The 18,731-nt window shown below is 43.8% G+C and overlaps 2 protein-coding genes across 3 annotated transcripts in view; one reads left to right on the top strand and one right to left on the bottom strand.

The window, feature by feature from the left end:
* Positions 1-5,727, bottom strand: part of spryd3 (SPRY domain containing 3) — an 87,498-nt gene extending 81,771 nt beyond the window's left edge. Inside the window, exons 1-3 of the mRNA XM_074681293.1 lie at positions 5,651-5,727; positions 3,105-3,233; positions 2,798-2,873 (exon numbers count right to left, since the gene is read on the bottom strand). Coding sequence (XP_074537394.1) covers positions 2,798-2,873; positions 3,105-3,232 — 204 coding nt within the window. The 5' untranslated portion in view covers position 3,233; positions 5,651-5,727. The remainder of the gene's footprint in view (positions 1-2,797; positions 2,874-3,104; positions 3,234-5,650) is intronic.
* A 789-nt stretch (positions 5,728-6,516) lies between these two features.
* On the top strand, positions 6,517-15,147 carry igfbp6b (insulin-like growth factor binding protein 6b). Of its 2 annotated transcripts, XM_074681295.1 has the most exons (5): positions 6,517-6,742; positions 11,409-11,904; positions 12,522-12,556; positions 13,235-13,354; positions 13,522-15,147. In XM_074681295.1, the coding sequence occupies exons 2-5, from the start codon at positions 11,568-11,570 to the stop codon at positions 13,633-13,635; spliced, it is 606 nt and encodes a 201-aa protein (XP_074537396.1). In that variant the 5' UTR covers positions 6,517-6,742; positions 11,409-11,567; the 3' UTR covers positions 13,636-15,147. The 2 variants fall into 2 exon arrangements, with proteins under 2 accessions (XP_074537396.1, XP_074537395.1); XM_074681294.1 differs by lacking the exon at positions 6,517-6,742 and having other exon boundaries at positions 11,309-11,904.
* The last annotated feature ends 3,584 nt before the right edge of the window (positions 15,148-18,731 follow it).

Here is an 18,731-nt window from a genome sequence, read left to right on the forward strand (position 1 = left end):
TGTCAGGTTTTCTTTTGGTTGTACTTGTTCTGGTTTCAATAAGAGCTGCAACAACAGATCGATAAAAATCAGTTAGTAAAAGCGTCGACAACGTTTTTCCATAATCGATGCACTGCGTCATTACTGTATTAGTTTGTCTTCAGTGGGTGCGTCTCAATGCGTTAACTTCGTGCTTCCTCTATCCTATCTCCTCCACGACACTGGAAGTAATTTCCCAGTCGCCATTTTGAAGACTGTCCCAAAGTGATAATTGCCTTCAGAGGAGAGAGGATTGAGGAGACTGACCGGAGGAGCGATGATCGAGGAGACACGAGAGCCGGCTTTGTGGAAGTCTTTTCACTGACAGACACGCCCCCATATGGAATATCACTCTCTGATTGGACGCTGCAGCAGCTCAGACTTTACATGAAATTTTACAAACACACAACAGAGTTTAATGAGAGAAAAGACGAGCTGAAAACAGGCACAGAGGATCGTTCAGAAACTGATCATAAATCTGGTATTAAAGTGTTCGCTGTGAGTTTAAAGCACAAAACACTGAACACTACCATCATCAAATCAATATAACAGAGGATTAATACAGAAAACTGACTGATCAATAATATCTTCCTGAGACACAATAAGGTGGGTTATATTAGTAAGCTTCAGAGGTCACGATCAGATGGGCTCTAGATAAAGGATAAATAATTCATAAATAATCCCACAATTACGCATTTTACCCGAAAAGTGATCTGTGAGCTTCTAAACAGCACACAGAATAAACAGAGAGCAGGTTTTCTTCATGGTAACGTGTTTGTTTAACTGGTTAAAGGAACAGACAAAGCTCTGTTACTGTTTCTGTTTGACCAGAGTTATTACAGCGCACATGCCCAGACGCACAAACAGCTGTTAGAGCTGACTGACAGATGATCCAGAGGTGATCAGCTGATGCCGTCAATCACTGAAACACGTCGCTTCATGTGACGCTGCGAAGGAGAGGATGTCCCATTGCTCTAAAAACCAATCTCCTCCATCCTCTCTCTTCATTTCCTCGCGTCTCTCCCATGCATCTCTGGTGGGAGGGACTAAGACGCAAGAGAACGACGCAAGTGGAGGAAGGAAGGATGGAACTTTGGAGCTTTGAGACGCACCCTCTGTCAGCTCCCGGTGTTCCAGTTTAAAGTGATCCTCCGGGATGGAACAAGTTGGGTCCTATCACAGGGTTTAGGGCAGAAATTACCCCTACAGCAGTGTTTTTGTGCAGCAGAAGCCCAGAGCGCTCCCACCAAACACCCCCTCCCTGCTCCTCTGCAGGTTTCCTCTGCACTCAGACGGGGCCATATTTTACTTGACCAAAAACACAAATAAACGGACTCCCACAGAAAAAATCAGATATGGGTCTGCATTCACGCTTTATTTAGAGAATTTTCAGTGCGTTACTTTCACACAAAAACACTGCTAAATAAGGCTCTAGTTCTCATCGTGTCTCTTCGTCCTGGCAGACTACCTGCGTTTGTTTATATCTGGCACGCCGCGCGCGGACTGATGCACTAAGCGGCGAGCGCCTCGTAGCCAGCTGTGGCTCTGCAGCGGAGGTAGCGGCGTTTTACGACACAATGTGAACTAGAGCCTTATTTAGTGGTGTTTTTGTGTGAAAGTAACGCACTGAAAATTCTCTAAATAAAGCGTGAATGCAGACCCATATCAGATTTTTTCAGTGGGAGTCCGTTTATTTGTGTTTTTGGTCCAGTAAAATATGGCCCCGTCTGAGTGCAGAGGAAACCGGCAGAGGAGCAGGGAGGGGGTGTTTGGTGCGAGCGCTCTGGGCTTCTGCTGCACAAAAACACTGCTGTAGGGGTAATTTCTGCCCTAAACCTTGTGATAGGACCCAACTTGTTCCATCCCGGAGTATCACTTTAAAGAGCGACCCTGTAAACTGGAGACTTTCAGCAGGATATGTCACAGAAGAAGTCGTCGGAAATGTGTCCTAGTTTCTCCTCATGAAGCATTTAATGATGATCTACAGTCATTTTAGAGGGAGGCATCCAGCTGAGAGTCTCTAGTTTCCAGGGTCACCCTTAAAACTAAAACACCGGTCAATATCTGCTATGGCTTTAAAATCCATCCTATCACTCTCAGGTGTTTGAATCCTCTTTGAACAATTAAAACCAGCACATGCTGAATATCCTCAATGCTAACTCCTTTAGCCTCCATATCTTTCTTACTGCCCTCTACTGGTCTGGTGGTGTCGTGCCTTCATGGAAACACAGGACACAATGGGCCACAGGAACTATTTAGTTCCTTGAAGAGAAGTTCCTGGTAGTTCTGGTAGAAAAACAAGTTGTATAAACAAACGTCCAATAATTTCTCCTGCTCTCAGTTGGTCTGCTAGGAAAACAGGGTGTTGGACTAATCTCTGCACTCAAAGATATCACCTAACCCACTCCTTCCCCTTCATTCCAGTGCAGCGAGGACATTTTTGAGGTAGTGGTTTTGCACCGTTGAACCGGGCTTGCATGGGGGCACTCTGAATATAATATGAAGTTGAGAAACTCTTCAGCGATGGGATTCCAGGGGATAAAATATCTGGCTGGATGGTAAAGCAATCTTGGGCACGGCGCACACAGGAGGGCTGGTATGTGGTATCATATCATGAATAATCCCCCCCACCCTGAACGATTTTAAACAGTGAGAAGGAACAAACGTGTTCTTCTTTTCACATCCTCCCAGAAAATGAGATGTTACAAAGAAAACACAGCTGGAGGGAGGAGTCTGCAACAGAGATACAGAAATCAGAATCAGCATCAACCAGCCTTACCTCAAAGTAGCAGTTTCCCTTTGATAAAGGATGGCCAGCCACATAGCAACCCACCTCCTCAGAGTTCCCTTGGTAACTAAAGAGAAGCAATGACAGGTTAACAAAAGGTGACTTCTAACACACCAGGCTGCTTAAATCTAGAGTAGTTATTATATCCAGGTGCTGAAGTGCTGCAGAGATTCCCTGGCCAAACAATCTTGCATGACAACATTTTTTAAAAGTTATACTCTCTGGCTATTTTTACCGTTAGTAGGGCAACTACAGAGAGAAAATAAATGTGGAGAGGAGGATTATGCAAAAGGCTGACCTGAGTGTGTCTCCATCCTTCTGCAACCTCATATATCGTTCCTGCGCTGGACGCCCATCCCCAATGTCTCTGATTCGACGCCGCAGATTCAGGAGGCATCTGTGGTGGAGAACATTGATGTCATCCATCCTGGGGAAGGAAAGAGGCAGAGGGAGAAACTTTAACAATATCTACCAACTTTTAAAGTTCTTAGCAAGCACCAGACTTATCAAAGCAGCAGCTGGACTCTTATGTCAGCTGGAAGTTTGCAGACATGCTGTCTCTTAAAATAACATCAGAATGGCAACAACATGTGCTCCGTCACAGCGCTAGATCAGGTAGGCCTCTATTCAAGTCAGTTCATCAACTCACACTGAAAAGATCTGGTCTGACAGTGTCCCTGCTCTGGCAAATCGGAGCCGGATGCATCAGATATGCAGGCTTCCTAATTTTGCTGGATGTCACAGCAGTGACGCGTCAATTCATAAAAAGCAGATCGAGCAGGACAGGAGGACGAGACAGGAGCAGGTATGGAGAACACCGAAAAACACCCAGTGACTTTCAAAATAAAACAAACCGTGCCAAAACCAGATTGTATTTGGTCTGACTACAAGAACAAATCGACACAATGAGGAGGGCCAAACCGGGAGTTGAAAGGTTAAAGGGTTTCAGGGAACTCCTCAACCTCCCACACAACCTCCCTGTCTTGTGGTCCTGCAATGTGCCAGACTGAAGACGGAGTGGGTTGGTAGTTCAACATGCTGTGAACAGGAGCGGAGTCGGACCAGAGATGCATCTGGTGTATTCCTGGTGTAACATACATTTTGGTGCACACTGGGGTGCACGGTGCATGTATCCGTGCTGAACCGCTCCATAAGTCCGTTCGGTTCGGCACAGTGCTGTATTCGAACGAGCACAGTAAGTTTATGTTAGCCGCTGCACATGGCTCTTTAATATTCACGTCAGTACTCGTCTATGATTGGCTGAGCAGGGGAGGTGTTTTAATATTCATGAGGAAAGTGATCTGTGATTCACGCTTTGCGATCATGTGCATATCATGTGGACGTGACGTCTCACGGTGAGCCAATCAGAAGATGAATATCAAAGAGCTTCCGTAGCCACAGGAGCTTGTGTCTGAATTGTGCATCATGGCTGCTGCTAACGACCAACCGGAGCTTGAAGAGCCTCCCCCCTCAGTGTATAATGGCAAGATTTTGGTTTAATAACCATGCTAAACAAGCAAATGGTTTTGCGTTGTTCCATACCGTACCGCAAATTTACCGAACCGTGACCCTAAAACCAAGGTACGTACCGAACCGTGATTTTTGTGTACCGTTACACCCCTCCTGCACACACAAGGAAGATACACTTTCCCCTACACTGATGACATGCATAACACCCACAGGTCACATTCAGATGTAGAGGGTGTCCTCAAACTTGTGAACTAAAAAAGGTGTAACGTGATCCCCTGTTTGTTTTGTGTGTTTCTGACATGTCAGGTCAGAAATAATAATTGTAAACACAACAAGAAAACAGTACATATATATATATATTCCAAAAAAAGTGTCCCAAACTACACCAATGCCAAGACTTGACCCAATTTTTATTCCTATTTTGCACCAATCCTACATCATTTTCTTTAGGCATGATCATATGTTGAGATTTACTCCATGATTTTAACAAAAGGGAGAAATAAGAGGTTAAAGCAGGTTTTGCACAAAGGGAGTCTTTTTATTTGTGAAACCACAACATAGTTCTGTTACAACAAAAAAGAAAAGTATTTCCCCTTATGTAAATTTTAAGCATTTGAAACATCCACCCTTGGACTGTATATTGAGATAGTATTCTTTGTGGATGCACACATCCTGATACTGATGTCAACCATCAGTTTGAAGCCAATCTGGGCTTTATATTCACTGATTAGAGATCAGCTATTAGAGCTGAATCTGTAGGAGAATGAAAACGCAGGAGTGCCTCAGCATATCATCTTAGATTATAAAGCCAAAACAGTCCAACAGACAACAACAATATAAGAAGTATGACTATTCAATGAGGCTAGAGCTGAATTAAATACTGTCAATTTATTTTTGTAGATATTAACAGCTATGGCGACAACACTGAATTAAATGTAAATCAAAAAACGCCAAATCACTGCATCGATGGAAAGTGGGCGTGCCAATGTTTACATCCAGCGCTATCACTGTTAGCGGTTAGCACTGTGCTAACTCTAACCGTTATAGCAGATACAGTGAGAACTCGCTAGCCGTTGACAGCTAACGTTGTGACCCCGATTTTTAAGAGCTTTTATTAAATGTAATTTAATTCAATTCAACAGAGAATGTTATTTTTCATTCGTAGTTGGGTCACAACGGGCCAATTCACAGATGTGTTAGCATCATTAGCGGCTAATATGATAGCTCCTTCCCCTGAAGCTAAGATTTGTGTCCGAGGAGGAAAACCGTTGACTGCTACTGAAAGCGGACAACAGGAACGGCTTTACCGAGGCCGTTTTATCGATAATTCCACTGAAACCTGTTAGTAAGGTGGGTTATGAGGTGTAAACTCACCTGTGAACATCAGCTGCTCATAGCTCTTCATAGAAAACTTTAGAAACTACACTTCAGCGCTTCTGAATGACGTCCCAGCCCCTACAGTGAAGCAGCCAATGGCGATGCTTCTAGAGGAGCAGTGACGAGCTTTCAGCCAATCAGAGCTCTTGAAGCGGTGAGGCGGAGTGACACTCAAGCGTGCCACATTTTTTTTACATTTCCTAGATTTAAGTAATTTTAAAACAGTATAAACGGAAAATACATCATTTTTCAGCCATTGAAGTTTGTCTACCAACGGTAGGTAGTTGCTTAGCTTATAGCTGTACTGATTTTGGCTAGTTATGCTAAAGATTGAAAGTTATACCACTGTATAAAACAAAGCAAACTTTGAGTTTTCATTGTTATTATTGTTATTTTGGAGGCCTGTGACTTCTCAAAGATTCAAACTGACAGTTAATGACATTTAAAAATTCTGTGACTTTGAAATAGTCTCACTTTTATGTATTTGCTTGTTCATAATCCACAATTTAAGATTAGTTTATCAGCACCAAAATGTGTTATTTCTAAATGTTGTTCCTTGGAATCTGTGGTCAAGTCAGAATATCCCTGGTGAAAGGACATAAAGACCACTACAACCAGCAAAGTGTAGCAGTGTGAACTCTTCTTTCACATCTTTAAGACAGTGGGTAAAGGTGCTCGTGGGGAACCGAGGACAAAGCACTAGCTTTTCTGGACACTCCTCACAGCACCTTCAGGAATAAACAGATGAAAAGAGTTTTTCGGGCAAAACTCATAGATTATTTCATAGAGATTAAGATGGATAGCATCTAAGGAAGCTCCCACCTAAAGTTAAGTGAGCATTTTTATTTTTGTGTTGAAAGCAGCAGTTGCTAAAGAGGAGCCCTGAGCCAGCTGGGAAGGACCTGGGCTGGAGAGACAGGAGAAGGAAGAGCTTAATGAAGAAACAGTGTCTGCCTGCAGAAGGAAAAATGTACAGCCCAGGGCCAGTGTGGAAAGGAGAGCCCCCATTGGTCTGGCGTGTGTCTTGGAACATTCTCCTGATATGTGGAAAGCTGCAGCACCCGCGCTGATGGGAACACAAGACGGCAGGTGATTTCTTCTATTCGTGCCAAGATTAATCAGAGCAACAGGCGGCTGATAGCTAAACAGATTTTGGCCTCATATAGCCCTGAATTCAAGCAGGAACCGGCCAGTGCCTTTTTGTGTGTGTGTGTATCTCTGATTAGTCATGTTTTTCCCAAGAACTATTTCAGGAGCAAATGACCCAGTCCTGGGCAAACTGCACACAGCACAATCTAAGTGTGTACATAATGGTCCTGCTTTTTTAAAGTGGCTTGATAGCTAAATTCTGTTTTTGCTCAGTGAAAATATTTGGCTTTGTGGCGATGTTGAATCTGTCCTCGGTGCACCCAGAGCTGTAGGAAAACGACAGATAACACAGGAGACAATGGAGCTATAGATAAGAGAGGAATTCCTCTGCAGCCTTTCAAGCACCAAGGTTTTAGATATTTTTTATGTGCAGATCTTTCAACCTGCTTTCAATTTCTGTTTTTCCAAAAGTAGCCTCTTTTATTCTCAGAAAATAACTTTGATAAAAGTACGGACTGTGGAACGAACATTAAGACACTTATAGACTCTTTAAGGTGTGTTTTAGTTACAAAGAAACTTTTTGCAACAGCCTTGAAGCATAAAATAATAACGTGTTGTATATTTTAGTGAAACAAAATCATGCACCCACTCAGAATAACCCGTATTTAATCATAATATATAACAGAACTGTGCATTCATGCCTGTAAGGATCATGTGTTGTGCATTGAGAGGATGGATAAAGGACTTTTGGTCCTTCCCAAGATGGAAAATCCAAACTGGCGGAGTGGAGAGCAATGGATGGATTACTCTATTAGCAGTTTGGCTCTGGTTGGTGGATGTGCATTCCTCCTGGAGGAACCTCCCCCTCGCTCCTCTTAATTATCCAGATGATTACTCTTCCAATTCAAACAACTGGTGAGCTATACCCTCAGCCGGCCTCATGCCTCACTGAAACATACTGTACGTGAAGCCGGCTGATGTCTGAAAGCAGCTGGTATGTAATCTAGAAGTTGGCCGGCTTTTTGAAGGAGGATTACTGTGATGTGGAGTCAATGCATCACTGACTCAGCAGTGATTTAAACATGCCGAGGCACAGTTTAAACACATGCTTCATTAAAGCTCCTCACATTGATTTGTTGAGCTCGTGTTTGGTGAAACTTCTCGACTATAATCAGGGATCAGGAGCTCATGTTCTGTGTGTTTTCTAAACTTTGTTCCTGTAGTTTAACGTTAAAGTCCTCAGGTGCAGAATTAGCTGCACCATTACATGTGGGTGCAGGAGACAGGGGCGTACCTACAATTAGGCAAACACTGGGGATTGCCTGGGCCCCCCAAAACATCTTTTAAGACTGATTTATGAAGTTATTGTGGTCTTTTACACATGGGTCATTGCACCTCTTAGGGGTGCACCATATCATTCCATCTATGATAATACCAGTTTAATTTTTTGACGATATAAATTTGTCATTTCGTGATATTTACGAAATGTCACGAAATGTGTGACGCTCCCTGCTGTGAACAAAACAATGGCAGAGAGTGAAAGTAGCATGGCAGCAATAACTTCGTCCTCACATGAGGATTTAGAGCCTAAAAGAGGAGCGACCTCAGTGATGAGGAGGTGGTTTGGCTGAACAAAGATCAGACACGCAACAAAACACATTGAATGTTAAATGTGCAGGAGAACTAATACCGTGAAGGGTGGCAACACTACAAACAGAGGAGGATGTGAAAGCTACGTTATTATCGGTGGATTTTTTGCCTCCACAACAGACGTGTGGTCGAGCTGAACGTCCAAACCTGATATCAGCCTTACCCCTAATTCACTCATAAGGTGTCAGCGCCGTGCAGCACAGCTCCGAGATCACAAGATCACAGGAGAACCACATGTTCCTGCAGGAATCCACCATGACAACAAACTTTCATGGTAATTAATTAGTATGTTAAGCTCAACTGGACCTCCCTAAACTTCAGCTCCATCAGTCCATGTCTCCTCCTTTCTGTTGGTGTCCTTAGTATAATGGTTTGTCAACTGACGTGGAGGAGTTAACCACCAGAAAACACACTTTTTTTTACTAAATATCACTTTGACGGAGGGTAAAATGCTCCCAGGTTTGTGAAATAGCAGTAAGTGGACAGACGTTTTTAGCAGAGAAACCTAGCGTGTACCCAGAGAGGAAACACAACTCTTATCAGACTGTGACAGACCAGGATGAAAACATTGTTTCATAATACTCCCGAATTTTACTTTGGTCATAAAATCTGTTTCTGTTAATCATAATTTATAGGTTCACTCATTATTTACTGTCGATATTGAGTCCATGTTTGGTCAGAACCTCGGCCCCAAACCAACTTTTTCATTAAATAAGCAAAGTCAAATCTGTATTTTGAGTATCAGCAGTTAATATTGCTCGTTTGTGGTCAAACCTGGTTAACTGAGGTTGGGTAAAGAATACACATTTAATTACACACACGCAGACGTCGCTGGTGTTTCAGTGTAAAGTGTGACCCTGTTAACTGGTGACTCTCGGCCGTTCATCACGGCTGCCGTCCATAGACTGTATAAAACATGGACGTAGTCTCGCCGACGTCACCCGTCTGTTTCTGAAACGGAAAACGAAGCAGATCAGCTATAGCGGCCATATTGGTAGTGGCAAGGGCTTCGCCTACAGCCATAGGGCGCCTGTCGGTCACGTGATTCTCAGCTGTGCCTCTTATTGGGGGAGCTCGCAATCTTAATATCCTCTGAACAGCCAAGTTAGAAAAAAATTTACCCCCCGTACAGTGGGAGCTGGTAGTAAAATTAGCGACTCAGACAGGAGACGTTTTTTGAACCAGGCTGTAAATAGGTTAATTTCTGCTTTGAAAATGTTTTTTTTTTGGCTTCGTGTGTTTGTGACTTCCTGTATTTTCCAGAGCCAGCCTCAAGCGAACACTCCAGAAACAACAGATTTTAGCATTGTCTCATTTTCTCAGACTGGAGGTTGCGGCTTGCTGCCGTCAGCTGAAAGTCACCAGTTAGCATGGTCGCTATTAACGCCAAAACACCGGTTGTGCTGTAACGGTCGAAACTTGATAGAAGTTTTCTCTATTGTGTAGTATTGTTTTTGACAGCTGTCTACAGAAAAACTGTGCATTTTGATGCTGCTAACAGGTTGAATTTAGTGTTTAAAAAATGCTAACTCGTCTGAATGAAGGGAGCTAAACGCTGCTTCTGCAGTCGAGGTTCGTGCACATCTTATATCGTATAGAAATGTGGAGTTTTTCACCTCCAAAACGTCAGATTTCCTCTGAATCTGACCTACTTACTGTGTTTACATTTCAAGCTTGTGTAGTAGTAGTAGTAAATGATTGGAAAAGTGGCTTCTATACTGTGTGTGCAATAAAAATGTTGTTATTCAGAATCAGCAACCACTGATAATAAGTTTTTTTTCCCATATTGTCATAAAACATCATTGTCACAAATTTCCTTAAAATATCCTGATATATTTTGAGGCTATATTTTGCCCACCCCTAGCACCTCTGAACTGTAAATATCATGAAATGATAAATTTGTATCTTAGACAGTAAGAAAAATGGACGTGATATTGGTCGCCATGAAAACTGCTCCCCCTGGTGGCTGGCTGCAGTATAGGTAAAAAAAAAAAAAATCCATCTCCCCAGTCATTCCAGATGAGCTGTGGTCAAACTTTAAAAAATTATTACACCTGGTAGAAATGTTTCTCACGTCTGATTGTTGTGGTGGTTTGAAGATATCATTTGGCTGTCTTGTATTCAAGTCCTTTTTTTCTATAAAGTTTTGTTTTAATTAGTTATAAGAGGTTAAAAACAAGGCTTTACATCACTTTTAACGATGATTGACAGCTGATGTTCTTGTGTATTTTTTGGGGGGACTGTAAAATATGTCGGGAGATGGAGTCAAGAAGTGATTAGACTCTTGAAAGAAAAAAGATATGGATATGCTATGGCACACCCCTAAACCCGCTGTCGAGTAAACGGCCCCTCAGAAAGAGCCAGTGGACCCAGAAGAAGGCCAGTTAGCTCTGATGATGGGCTACGAGAACATTTGGGGGCCCCAGTGACTGGGTTTGCTTTGGGCCCCCAAACAGCTGAGTACGCCCCTGTCAGGAGATCTGTTCCCCACTGTTGGCTGTTGCGTTCGTAGCACGAGTGGAAACGGCAGTGGCACGGCTCAGGGAGGCACATACTGTTTATACATTTGCATGTGTTACCATGGCGAATATGTTTCCAGAAAGGTCTCTGACATTGGAAAGAAAAGTGCACAAAGCTGAATGTGGCAACTCCTCTTGATGCGTGTGTAACAAACACTGAGCTCCAGTGTGGGAAGCTGTGTGTGTGTGTGTGTGTGTGTGTGTGTGTGTGTGTGTGTTGGTATGAAACAGAAAGGGGTGGGAAGATTTTGATAATTTCTGAAAGGAACATAATCCACCCCCCACTTGCTCTCCCTGCCACCTCCCTTCCTCTCCCTCTCTGCTCTCCTCTCTCTCTGAGTCCCAGCCCCTGAAGGTGTCATAACTGTGCTCTCTCTGCCTTTCTCTCCCTCCCTCCCTCTCACTCACTCACTCTTTATCACCGCCTTTCAGATCTTTAAAAGCCGGTGCTTTGCCGTGTCTCTCTCGATCTCCATTTGTCTCCTCTGGCACTGCAGGGGGACTCAGCCGGCAAAGCACCAAGGAGAGCTACTGTATAGAAACGGGAGAAAGACTGAGGAGAAAGGAGGAGAAAGGGGGAGAAATATATACGTCCAGAAATAGCATCAGCCACACTGAACTGTGACAAAGTGGAGACCCTGAGACCTGGACACAGAATGCCTTTCCTCTCTAACTTAACAACCGTTGCTTTGTTGCTGATTGCTCACTGCGGATCATGGAGCGGGGCAAACCGCTTGGGCCCCTTCAAGGTCTGTCCCTCCTGCAAGGATCCACTGGGGGCAGGCCGGCCCCCCAGGGACCATAATGCTGCTGGCAGCACATCAGTGTTGGCCCAGGGAGAGCCCTGTGGCGTGTACACCCTGAGCTGTGCCAAGGGGCTCCGCTGTGTCCCCCCGCCGCGGGAGCACAGCCCTCTGCAGGCTCTGTTGCAGGGAAGGGGCATTTGCGCCAAGCACAGCAGGACAACTCCCACTGAGAGGCCCCACCCCACAGGTAAGACACCCCACACACACACACATACACACACACAGAAAACTGTACATGCATGCACATGCACATGCACTGCAGGTAGCGTCTAAAGTGCGTCCTGTGTTGCTGTGAATTGCATGTGATGCTGTGTCTGACATTTCAGCCACGGATGAATTTGCAAAAAAAAAAACCTCCAGCATCCAGGAGTTCAGTGCTCTCACAAGAGGAAGAAAAATCCGGCAAATCGCTCGAGTTAGTTGTTGCAGAAGTCAAAGATTCCTCGCACGTATGATTGGTGCGGTGCACTTTCTGTGCGTCATGTGATCCGGCGTGATCTGTCCTACAAGTGAGCCTCTCTCCCTGTGGAGAATTTGGGATGAATGTGAAACTGTCACAGTGTCACCTACATCCTGATCAGGCTGCTTTTTATTGCAGTGATCTCCATCTACTGTTCAAACTGAGACACTGCGATTAACTGTCAGAAATTAGGTCTGATCAAATGAGCTCTCAGATGAAAATCTGTGTCAAAGAAACGCCAGGATTAGGATGTTTTAGGGTGTAAATAATCCAGATGAGGCTTGTTTTACAAAATTAGGACACTGGATATGTGAATGTTGGATTAATGTCTCGTTTCCTCTCAGGTCCCCATCCCTCGCACAGTGGTGACATTGAAAAAGTAAGTTCATGCTTTTATTTTGAAGTCTTCATTCAGGAGTTGCAACCTTAAAGATGTTTAACGCTCCTTTATTAAAACTCATCCTCTGCCACGCTGAGGTGGGTACACGAGGCTGCAGTGTCTCGCAGAGAGTTCCTGTTTGGGGTGTTGCAGTGGCATGTACACACACTGCCCTGGAGCCATGCATTATGGTGCATGATGTGTGTGCTGCTATGCGGCAGAACTAATTGAGCATGATGAGAATCAGGAAAGTTTCAAGTTGGCCGTTGCCTCCTCAGATCAAACTGATCCTCGGCGTTTTGGCGTGCTCGCAGGATCGATGGAGATGACACAGTTTCATCCACAAAGTGACACAGAAATAAAAAAAAAATGCACACGTCACTTCGTTACATTCAGTGACCTGAAAAGCTAAAGCATTGTGTAACAATATGGTTATATAATGTTATACAATATGTGACATTTGATGTATATATTCTCTGCTGCTCCTGGCTCTAATGCTGCATCACTGTGCGCTGCTAATCCTTTGTGATTCACATCGACATGTGCTGCGATCAGAGAGAGGATCGCTGCCAACTCGACCACCTGAGGGGATGAGAGCAGCTTGTTTCTGCCACTCTGTAGTTGGAGACAGGTTAGACGGAGAAGTCTCACTCTGCATTGCTGTGTTTTAATCTCCAGGCACCCTGCCGCAAGCTGCTTAACAGTGTCCTGAGGGGTCTGGAGCTGACAATCTTCCAGTCTGACCGTGACATCTATATACCCAACTGTGACACCCGCGGCTTCTACAGGAAAAAGCAGGTAGAGTGTGAAGCTGCAACTTTACCGGCTCTAACATGTGTGTGTGAGAATAACTGACACTTCTGTCTCTGAGCCGCTCAGCTGTGAGCTCAGAGGATCAGGACTGCGCTATGATGACATATCATTTTCTCTCCCACCTCCTCCTCTCCTCCTCTAATCTCACACAGTGCCGCTCCTCCAAGGGCATGCAGCGTGGCCACTGCTGGTGTGTGGACGAGCTTGGCACGCCCGTGCCCTCACGTGCCAGCGAGGATGGTACAGTACCGTGCGACGGGGAGTGAGGGATGAGGCTGTCCTATTGCTCTGAGCCAGGAGGAAGAGGAGGAGGAGGAGGAAGAGGAGGAAGAGGAGGAGGGGGTGGCTTTAGCATGTGCTAGACACTGCCTGGACAGGAGGTAGCAGGGATAAACCACTTCCTATGGGAAACACACACAGGTTAATGTCCTCTCTAAAGCAAGACACACACACTCTCACAGTCCAGCAGCAGCAGCAGCAGCAGCAGCAGCAGCAGCAGCAGCAGCAGCAGCAGCAGCAACATCTGCCTGAATGTTCAACAGTTGCAGCAGCGTCCTCTGCGTCTCCTGGTGACACGCTGCATGCTCACATCAACGCTCCGTGAACTGCCTCAGTGATCCAAAGCGGTATTACTCCGAATGATCTCTATATCCCCTGGCTCTTGTCCTGGCTTTCTGGTAGATTTCCTGTTTTTTTTTTTTCTTCTTCTTCTTCTTTCGACTTTAGGATAGCTGACACTGCCTGTGTTTGTTCTGATCTCAGTGGGCTGAAATACTGTTACGCAGGTGACGCGACACAGATGTTTTAAAAAAGACGTGTCTCCCTCACCGTCCTCTCTCCTTCTCTCCAAAGATACACTGATATCAAAAAATTGACCGAGTTTTTCTTTTCCTTTAATTTATTTTTGAGTCTGTGTTTCCATCCAGTACTGCTTGAATCTTACAGTATCTTATCTATGTGTCGTCAGAGTCAGAAAAAATAGTCCTATGAATATGATCCTGGATGCTTCTGTTCATTTTCTTTGTGGAGATGGCGTTTCTGACTGCTTATTTAGTTGATTGTTTGTACATATGTTTGAATTTTGTGGTCGACTGTGTGTTCTGAAGTGGCAGACTAAAAGCTTACGGCTGTTACCCTTTTCAAAAAGTTGTAAGGCATATTTTTATACACGTCAATATGATATTTTATATATGAATTGTTGGTTTATTTAATGAACTACAGTACAATGCCATGTATTTTTATATTGTCAGCAGTTTCTTATTTAAAGACAGAGATTATTTTATTTCATGTTAGGGGAAGTGTTGTGCTTCAGAGGCACCTTTATGGCAAAACTCATCACATCCATCAGAGCTCTATTCGACTGCTGCACATCATCATCATCATCGTCATATCTTATGTTTCAACTTTTTTTTTTTTATTATTTATGCATCGTTTATTTGAGAAACGAGAATGTTCCTGTAACTGTTCGGTTTCGTTTCGGCACATCCGACTCTCCGATTCTGGATTCAACAGAGGTTTAAAAAAAAAAAAAAAAAAACACACACGAGATCAAATTCGTTATTGTTCTAGTCTGTCTCTCCCGAGTCCTTGCAAAAGTCATGAAATTGTGTGCTATTTCAGTGTGATTAGAATTTATCTATTTCTGAACAATCTTGTTGTGCCAATGTGTGTGCCGTGATGAAAGGTCTGTGCACAAAAGGACCTGTAAGATTTACAAATATGAAAATAAAACATGATGATAATAAAAGTGGAGAAGATTAAAACATATATTAATATAACAGCGGCTGTCTGTGTTTTCTTTATGACGTGTCCACGTGTTTAGCATGATTTCACTTTCAGACACATTTTACACAGAAAGAGAAAGATTGTTTTCATATTCAGACCCCTGATCTTAAAGAGTTTCAGACAGAGCAGGTCTGGACTGTTCTCTGTGATCATGGTCCAGGATTCAGTCCGATCTCATCTGGACCCCCCATGAGTCCAGATACAGACTTCCTCTGACAGACAGAAACCTGCAGCAGGACCAGACTCATGTTAGACAGACACCAGGAAGAAAGGGTGGAAGAGAAGGAGAGGGACAGAAACAACGTTCAGATAAAAACAGGATCCGTCCATCCATCCATCCATCCATCCATCCATCCATCCATCCATCCATCCATCCATCCATCCATCCATCCATCCATCCATCCATCCATCCATCCATCCATCCATCCATCAATCCAACAACCCAACCACCCAATTGGTCCTCTGTTTGTCCATCTTTCCATCCATCCATCCATCCATCAATCCAACAGTCCATTAGGTTTTCCCTATATCTATTCATTTGTCCATCATTTAATCCATCAGTCTGTCTTGTATTCTGTCCATCTGTCCATCAGTTCATCCAGCTGTCAATTTAGCCATCCATCTATCTATCATCCACTCATCTATTGTTTCGTTTGTTCATCCATCCATCAATCCAACAACCCAACCATCCAATTGGTTCCTCTGTTTGTCCATCTTTCCATCCAACCATCCATCCATCAATCCAACCACTTATTCATTCAACCATCTGTCTGTTTGTCTATCATCCATCCATTTATCCATTCATCCATCCCTCTTTTTTCTCACCCACTCATCCACCCATTCATCAATCCCTCTGTTGCCTATCTGTCCATTTATCAATCCATTCATCCATCCATCTATCATCCATCCATTCCTCTGTCCATCCATCCATCCATCCATCCATCCATCCAGCCATCTGTTTGCCCATTGTTTCATCCATCTATCCATCTGTCCTCTCATCCACCCATCCATCCATCCATTCCTCTGTTTTGCCCATCCATCCATCCATCCATCCATCCATCCATCCATCCATCCATCCATCCATCCATCCATCCATCCATCCATCCAACCACTTATTCATTCATCCATCCGTCTGTTTGTCTATCCATCCATCCCTCCGTTAACCCTCTGTTGCCCATCCATCCATTTATCAATCCATTCATTCATTTATATATCCATCCATCCATCTAACATCCATCTATCCATCCATCCATCCATCCATCCATCAGACCACTTTTTCATTCATCCATCTGTCTTTTTGTCTATCCATCCATCCCTCCATTAACCACTTCACCCATCCATCCATTTATTCATCCCTCCTTTTTCACATCCACTCATCCACCCATTCATCAATCCCTCTGTTGCCTATCTGTCCATTTATCAATCCATTCATCCATCCATCTATCATCCATCCATTCCTCTGTCCATCCATCCATCCATCCATCCATCCATCCATCCAGCCATCTGTTTGCCCATTGTTTCATCCATCTATCCATCTGTCCTCTCATCCACCCATCCAACCATCCATCCATCCATTCCTCTGTTTTGCCCATCCATCCATCCATCCATCCATCCATCCATCCATCCATCCATCCATCCATCCATCCATCCATCCATCCATCCATCCATCCAACCACTTATTCATTCATCCATCCGTCTGTTTGTCTATCCATCCATCCCTCCGTTAACCCTCTGTTGCCCATCCATCCATTTATCAATCCATTCATTCATTTATATATCCATCCATCCATCTAACATCCATCTATCCATCCATCCATCCATCCATCCATCAGACCACTTTTTCATTCATCCATCTGTCTTTTTGTCTATCCATCCATCCCTCCATTAACCACTTCACCCATCCATCCATTTATTCATCCCTCCTTTTTCACATCCACTCATCCACCCATTCATCCATCTATTAACCATCCCTCTGTTGCCCAGCCGTCCATTTATAAAGCCATTCATCCATTTATATATCTATCCATCCATCCATCCATCTAACATCCATCTGTTCCCCTTTACATCCATTTATCCCCTTTTTGTTCATTAATCCATCCATCCATCCATCCATCTAACATCCATCTGTTCCCCTTTACATCCATTTATCCCCTTTTTGTTCATTAATCCATCCATCCATCCATCCATCCATCCATCCATCCATCCATCCATCAGTCCATCAATCCATCCCTCTTTTTTCTCATCCACCCATTCATCCATCTATCATCCATCCCACTGTTTGCCCATCTGTCCATTTATCAACCCATTCATACATTTATTTATCCATCCATACATCCATCCATCCAACATCTATCTGTTAGCCTATACGTCCATTTATCCCATTTTTTTATCCATCCTTCCATCCATTCATCAATCCATCTATCCAATCACTTATTCATTTATCCATCTGTCTGTTTGTACATCCATCATCAAGATATTTATCCAACCATTCATTACCCATCAAGTTGCCTGTACATGCATCTGTTTGTCATCTGTCTATCTCTGGTAATCCATCCATTAATCCAACTGTCTGTCTGTCTGTCTATCTATCTATCTATCTATCTATCTATCTATCTATCTATCTATCTATCTATCTATCTATCTATCTATCTATCTATCTATCTATCTATCTTTTTAGAGTTTGCACCTGGTCACCCCATCAGTTTTTCTCTGCAGTGGTAAAATGATTTCAATATTTTGTCGTTTCACCTTCATTACGTCTCTGCAGGAGGGGAGACCTTGAGCGAGCCAGAGCCGTTTGTTTGGATATTATCTGCAGCAATAATCAGCAACAAACCCGCGATTGTTAAGTCAGGAAGGAGCGACGCTTTCTGCCAAGCTACTGGAAACGCAGAGGCCTGGTTCCTTCGAGCGCTGGAGTCCAGAGATGATTTAAGACAGAGAGTCTGTGCAGTCACCGCTTCATACATGACTGCTGGCTTTGTTAGGATGTCTGGACTGTTGACATTATGATGACTAATAAAACCACTACTACTAACAGAGCTAAGGCAGGAAGCATGATTAATGTCTGCTGTGGGAAGAAGGAGCTGGAAGAGAGTGATGAAACTTCTTTATTTCTCAAAGGTGTGTGAGTCTGACCCTCCAACAAACACCGTCACTTCTGCAGAGTCACTCCTCGAGCCGTGTTCTGCAGCACTGAGCTTCCTCTGAATCATCAGCAGCACATGAACAGGTTACTGTGTCTCACTGAGTCAAAAAGCTTTGGCAGTTTGAGGCTCATCTCCATCTGCAGAGCCTGCGAGAATCCTCTCTGCAGGGAAATAGAAATTACAAATTAGAGCACATTAGAGTCATGCTGCTTTTCTGCCATTACCAGGCACATAAAGGATCGTTTTCCCCTGCTTCGCAACACAGGGGCCAGATACATGCCTGTTTCCAAGGTAACAGCATAGAATATCCCATTGTCCATGCATAATATAAAATGAAGAGAGAAAAAACTGAAGGAGGAAGCATGATCCTTTGTAGAATCACACCACCACACGTCCTACTTCTCTATCTGGGGTGTTTGCTATTCTTG

Source organism: Halichoeres trimaculatus, unplaced genomic scaffold (assembly GCF_033239565.1).
Source record: "Halichoeres trimaculatus isolate MK-OKI-2021-1 unplaced genomic scaffold, fHalTri1.1 fHalTri1_scaffold_11, whole genome shotgun sequence".
Taxonomy (NCBI): Eukaryota; Metazoa; Chordata; class Actinopteri; order Labriformes; family Labridae; genus Halichoeres; species Halichoeres trimaculatus.

Bases quoted from the DNA above. Each gene is read 5' to 3' on its own strand.
- igfbp6b (XM_074681295.1), top strand. From the start codon at position 11,568: ATGCCTTTCCTCTCTAACTTAACAACCGTTGCTTTGTTGCTGATTGCT. The intron at 11,905-12,521 runs GTAAGACACCCC...GTTTCCTCTCAG, and splicing joins TGAGAGGCCCCACCCCACAG to GTCCCCATCCCTCGCACAGT. The intron at 12,557-13,234 runs GTAAGTTCATGC...TTTAATCTCCAG, and splicing joins ACAGTGGTGACATTGAAAAA to GCACCCTGCCGCAAGCTGCT.